The sequence below is a fragment of the Mesitornis unicolor genome, unplaced genomic scaffold (genome assembly GCF_000695765.1).
Source record: "Mesitornis unicolor isolate BGI_N332 unplaced genomic scaffold, ASM69576v1 scaffold15731, whole genome shotgun sequence".
Taxonomy (NCBI): Eukaryota; Metazoa; Chordata; class Aves; order Mesitornithiformes; family Mesitornithidae; genus Mesitornis; species Mesitornis unicolor.
Window position 1 is genome coordinate 1 of NW_010164593.1, and position 6,375 is coordinate 6,375.

At 38.2% G+C, this 6,375-nt stretch overlaps 1 protein-coding gene across 1 annotated transcript in view; it reads left to right on the forward strand.

The window, feature by feature from the left end:
- Positions 1-265: 265 nt before the first annotated feature.
- The window catches only part of KNDC1 (kinase non-catalytic C-lobe domain (KIND) containing 1), a gene marked incomplete at its 5' end in the record, with an annotated part of 18,456 nt that continues 12,346 nt past the window's right edge, over positions 266-6,375 (forward strand). Inside the window, 2 exons of the mRNA XM_010194371.1 lie at positions 266-354; positions 2,254-2,657. Coding sequence (XP_010192673.1) covers positions 266-354; positions 2,254-2,657 — 493 coding nt within the window. The remainder of the gene's footprint in view (positions 355-2,253; positions 2,658-6,375) is intronic.

The window sequence follows — 6,375 nt, forward strand, 5'->3', positions numbered from 1 at the left end:
CAATCCCTAATGTTCTGTGATTCTGTTGGAATTTTGCCAAATGCTGTAAAGGAAAATCTCTGTATCTCACTCAGTGTGCTTTAATGTCCATTTGAACACTTTTTTTTTTTTTAAAACAACAACGTAGCTGAACATGCAGACTTCAGGAGGTAGATAAATGCTATGGAGACCTTCACATACATTACGCGTCATTTGTGAGATCTCATTTTACTGCTGTGTAAATATAAGAGGATATGAAACATTGATTTTTCTCTTGTATTTTCAGCATAACCAAGGCAGATTATTCAAAGTGTAGCAATGTATTCCAAGATCTAAAGAAATCTGGTAGCTCTTTGTCAAGCAGCGGTCAGACAGGTGAGAGGGATTTCATGTTTCTAGATCTTTGTGTGTATAGAAATCAATGACACAAGTTTGGAGAGATTGGCATTTCAATTGTCTTTGGGAAAACGCTGACCTTAGCACTTTAACAGTGAATCTGAACATTTTGAGTGCCTTGGGGACCTGTTGTTTTTTATATGAAGTTTACATATGACCAAGTGTCATTGAGTGGGATGCCCATTTCATTTACTTTTACTTACGTTTATTTACACGATGTGTCTGTTGGAAAAACTCCCAAATCCTAACTGCTGCATGTGGTTTTCTTGTGTTCATCCTGTAGGTTATTTTAGTGGCATGCTTTAAACTGGGGAGAGGGAAGCAGGACAGTCTTGCTGAATCAGCTCCATGAAACATAGCAAGCTTAGCTACACAGAGAGGAGAGCTTTAGAAAATGCATATAACTCCGTAGGTGTTACTGAATAAGTTGAGAATTGATTGAAGGATGAATTTTTAACTATCTGGTCTTCCTTTGATCACTTACCAAAATTAAAACAAAACTAGGCAGTAAAATAAATAAAATATATTAAAACAAAAACAAGGTATTGTCAAAAATATTTACAATTTCTGGGAAAGGAATTGTACAAAAATCTAGAAACCTGAATTGCTTTTGGATTTAAATGAGCATTTTTAACTATTATTCACTGAAGTGCCTTTTTAAAGGTAGATGACAAAACGAACAGTGGGTCAAGTGATTTGTTAATCAAGATAGTTTTGCCTTTTGATCATTGTATTGGTGAATTGTTTATTTTTAGTTCTTCAGAGTGGGTTCTGCATTTTTCCTGGCATGCTTTGTGATTGAAAGTTAGGAACACACTCCATCTTTCAGTAACTGACCTCAAAACTGAGTTAGGAATGATAAATCTTGTTGTTATAACAAAATCATTACCCTTTCTAGGCTTTCTGTATTCATGGACAGCTTGTATTTGGTTGCTGTTGTATCAGTTTCATTTTCTTTTAAGATAGTTCTGCAAAGTTTCAATATTTAAACTTTGTTACTTCTCTGTTTTGAGAAAAGTTAAACTGGATGTTCATTACATAATTACTTACACCCCTACATTATTAACTTTTATGACAAAACAAATTTGTAAGTTTGCACTTCGCTGCTGTCATGCTATGTTACAGTTTTCCATTTTGGCTCAGAACGATTGCATATGTAAAGCCAGACTTTCCTATGAGGTACGTGGCTTCTTTGCATCAGTAGTTCAGGTCCCCTTGACTCCAAGGTGGTATATCTAAGCCTTGGAGAGTTGCTCTAGTGAAAAGGGAGGCTTCTGGCAGGCATAAAAGCTCCTGTCAGCATCATAGCAACCTTTGACTGTCCCTCAGTCCCTTAAGGTTGGTAGTAGCTGTTATAATTGCAAGGAAGTCCCATCACAGCTCAATGGAGTGAGTCTTGTAGGAATAGAAACTTTAATATCTATGTCCTCTTCAGAGCTCTATCAAGTATTTTTGTTTTCTATGTATGGACTAAAAGCTTTCAACAGTTACGGATGGAAAAAAGTCTCAAAAGCTAAGCTTTTAATTAATGCATGCTCAGGTCTGATATATTTAACTTCTGTTTTGAAGCTTCTGTACTATGCTTTGTATATGTTGTACATGTATACGTTTGTATATGTATGTTGTATATATGCGAACTTATTTTGTAATTTTCACACATGTATTGACCAAAGCTTAATAGTTCTGAAATGTCTTTAACCTTTATCATTTTGCAAAGTGTAGTTGAGAAAAAGAAAGCACAGAGCCAAAATAACCATGTAACACCACAGTTTGAGGGCATAGGTGGTCTCATAACTGTATTTTATATGTGTAAGTTCAACAAAGCGTGCATCCCAGCACATTACCATTATTTCTTTTCCCTTCATACAGCTTCTTTAGGAGAAGGGGAAGAAACCTTTGACATGAAGGCTGAGCCTACGATGAATACATCATTAGCTGAAGTGGATTTGGATGAGTCACCTTCGGATAATTTCAAAAAAGAATTGAGACTGCAGAATTCTATCCCCATAGAGAAAGAGCAACAGTGTTTACAAAGCAATGGCTGTTGCATTGGTCCAGGCTTTGCAGAAGGAAATGTAGAGCCAGAGGAAAAGGCCATGATAAAGATAGCTGGAAACAGCTACCTTGTGTCTCCCAGACTACCTGACTTTCATGGCTGTAGTCCTGGTTGGAGTAGCGCATTTTATGGAGCTGAATGTTTTGATTCAGAAGTTCGTAGTTATATGAAAAGGCTTGGAAAGCAGAAATCAAGTGAGTCACAAAATATAGATGCTAAAAAAGTGGTGAGTACATTGATTTAAAATCATAAAGATACCCTTTTACTTGCTGGTTAAAAGTATGATATTATTTGTTGTGTTATAACCCCCTTTCTTCTTTCAAATACTCTTAAGTGTTTTAAAATCCTCAAGATTTGTGATGTTTTACCAATAAACCAAGGTAAAGGTAGTATTCCAAAATAAAGAGTACTGACATGAAATTGATAATCACTGATGTACAACCCATTTTCTCTTCCTGAATTTGTCTGGCAAAGTATCATCTGCCATACGCACCAACCCCATGGTGGTAATAGTACAGAAAAGAGCTAAGAATGGCTGAGTGGTGTGAATCATAGGCTCTTGAGAGGTCCTCCCTGTCATGTGCTCTGAACCCTTCTCCTTGGGCACAGTGAATTCTCTGACAGTTTCTCAGCAGAATAGCAATTATTTGCTGACATCAGCTCTTAGAGACGGCTAATCATCGAGATGAGTGCAGCTTTGTGCCTTTTAAGCAGCATGGGTAGAGGAGTGGTTTGTTTTAGATTAGCAGGGTCTTCCCTTGAAGATCATAGTGATCTCATTTACTTCATTTTTACATTTGTGCTTCTAGCTATAACAAACTTTAGTTAGTAAATATTTTTGTAAATATTTCAAGTCCAATGCGATAAAGTAAGGATAATAGATGAAACTGTGGTAATCTGTATAGTTGGAGCTGATTCATGGGAAGAGAATAGAGAAATTGAAGTAAATTAGTTATTAATACTGGAAGACATGTTAGTATAGGGACACTTGGAGTCTTTTTGTGTCACTGAGAATTACTAGTTGTCTAGTTTGTGTATCCTACACATTCTGTGTAGCCAGATGTATGTTTAATAAGGATGAAGCAGGAGTTGCAATGCTCTTGTAGATTTCTTTACTATGGGCAGTTAGTTGAATTTGTTGCTTTATTTTTAAGTGAGCATGACATAGTAGAACTGAACAGCTGAGAACACAGTCTAGATGTTTTTGTTTCCACATAGCCAGTTTAAATCTCAATGGATCTATCTACATACATGTCTTGTGACGGACTGGGACCTCACTTCTGTTTTCAGTGAAAAACATAATTATTTTTCTGTTTATTAGGCAAGTTAAAGCCTGAATCACTGAGGATGTTGTATTTATTATTTTGCTCAGGTATAACTCTGTAGGAGAAAATAGCATGAGAAATTTCAGCTACTATCGAGTTGTGTAAAAATAAATAAAATAAAAGTTAAAAAATAAGATTTCAAGACTGACACTCTTAAAAATTTACATCTACTCAAAATTTTTTCTAATCCTATAGGGTTGTTTAATCCTGTGTAAGCATGCCAGCTAGAGAAAAATGAGCTTCCATAATCTCCCTTACTTGAAGGACTAATTCTTGATTGAAGAACAGATTTTCACAAATAAGGAGTTTTCATAAGCATCTAAATAGATTTTTCTGCTTCAACAGTCAGTCTTTTTTACTTAGAATTTTTTACAGGCTGCTCAGCAGTTTAGTTTGATGCAAAAGGATGAATTATCTTCTAAGTACTTTGCAATTATTAATAATTAATATTAATAATTAATAATTAAGCTATGATTCAAAAAAGGTAATATGTACTCTTATGTTTGGAAAAGTGAAATAACTAGCATAAAGAATAAAATATTTATGGATCAAGGTGACAGTTTCAAATGTCTTAAAAATAATTAATGCTTTACTGTGTGCTTGTCAGGTAGTTCATTGCAGTTCTTAAGGTCAGCTAAGGTTAATCTGCATTTAGAAAAGTTAGGCAAGCAACTCTATGTTCCCTGCCTCATCACTTCTAGTCCAGGAGCTGCTGAATTTGCACCCTCATACAGAGTACATCAAGGCAAAGCAAATCAAGTCCTTGCAGCAGAGAAAGAAGGGAAGGCAGCTACCAGGGCTGCCATTTCTCTGGGGTGTTGTCCAGATCTGCCCTCACAATGCAACAAGCACTTTTTCTGTAGTCTGATAAGCTTAATTTCAGTTCTCTTGCAGCCCCAAGCCTTCACCCTTATCCTTTGTCCCTTTTTACTCTTTGCCTGCACTAGGTTTCAGTTATCCCCCAGATGTCATAAGCTACTTGTAAGAGTCTACACCAAACTTCAGTGCACCCAAGATGTGACTGATGTTTCTAGTGAAGGTTTTAAGTATTTTGGCCACAGTTTTCCTTTTTCCATTCCTTTTTTTTTTCTTTAACACCCTTTCCCTTCTTCATCCTTTGGTGGAGCCACCCTTCAACATGTAAAAAATGTATGCTTCAAGGGTAGATTGGAATTTGCGGTATTCCCAAGTAAGCAATGTCACTCTGTCATTGCTTTCTTCCCTAGAAGAAAGGATGTTCTATGTACAGTGTCCTTACAAATTAAATGCACTTTGGAGGAAGCAGAACAGTTGAATATATAGCTTCATCAAAAATGTTTCTATTTTACACCTACCTAAAATGGAAGATCAAATAATCATAGAATGGTTTCAGTTAGAAAAGACCTTTAAGATCACTGAGTCCAACCATTGATCTAACCCTACTGAGTCTACCCCTAGACTATGTCCCTAAGCATGACATGTACTTGTCTTTTAAACACCTCCATGGATGGTGATTCAACCACCTCCCTGGGCAGCCTGTTATAATGTTTGACAACCCTTTCAGTAAATAAGTTCATCATAATATCCAACTGAGGTCATTTACACTTGTCCTGTCACTAGCTACAAGGGAAAAGAAAGCCATCTCCACCTTGCTACGAGCTCCGGAAAGGAGGTTGTAGAGAATGATAAGGTCTCTTCTGAGCCTCCTTATCTCCAGAGTAAACAACTCCAGCTCCTTCAACTGCTTCTCATAAGACCTGTGCTCTAAACCTTTCACCAGCTTTGTAGCCCTTCTCTGGACATGCTCCAGCATCTCTATCTCCTTCTTGGAGTGAGGGGCTCAAAACTGAACACAATATTCAAGGTGTGACCTCACCAGTGCCTAATACAGGGAAAGGATCACTTCCCTAGTCCTGCTGGTCACACTATTCCTGATGCAGGCCAGGATGCCATTGACTTTCTTGGCCACCTGGGCACACTGCTGACTATCAACACCCCCAGGTCATTCTCCTCCAGGCAGCTCTCCAGCCACTCCTCCCCAAGTCTGTAAAGTTTCATGGGGTGATTGTGACCCAAGTGCAGGACCCAGCACTTAGCTTTGTTGAACTTCATGCAGTTGACCTCAGCCCATTGATTCAGCCTGTCCAGGTCCCTCTGTATAGCCTGTCTACCCTCAGTCAGATCAGCACTCCCACTCAACTTAGTGTCATCTGCAAGCTTACTGAGGGTGCACTCAATCCCCTCGTCCATGTCATTGATAAAGATATTAAATAGAAATGGCCCCAGTACTGAGCCCTGGGGACACCATTTGTGACTGGCTGCCAGCTGGATTTAACTCCATTCACCACAACTCTTTGGGCCCGGCCATCTAGCTAGTGTTTTTCTCAGTGAAGCATATGCCAAGCCATGCACAGCGAGCTTCCCCAGGAGGATGCTGTGGGAAACGGTGTCAAAGGCCTTACTAAAGTCCAGGTAGAGAAGATCCAGAGCCTTTTCCTCATCCACTAAGCAGGTCACAGCAGATGTTGTGAAATAGACTGGGAATTTGCTGCTGACTTAATTGCCACTCACCTGAAGTTATTTAGGAAACAAACCACTACCATCCATCAGATTCCAAATGTCAGAAAATTGCCACTCTTT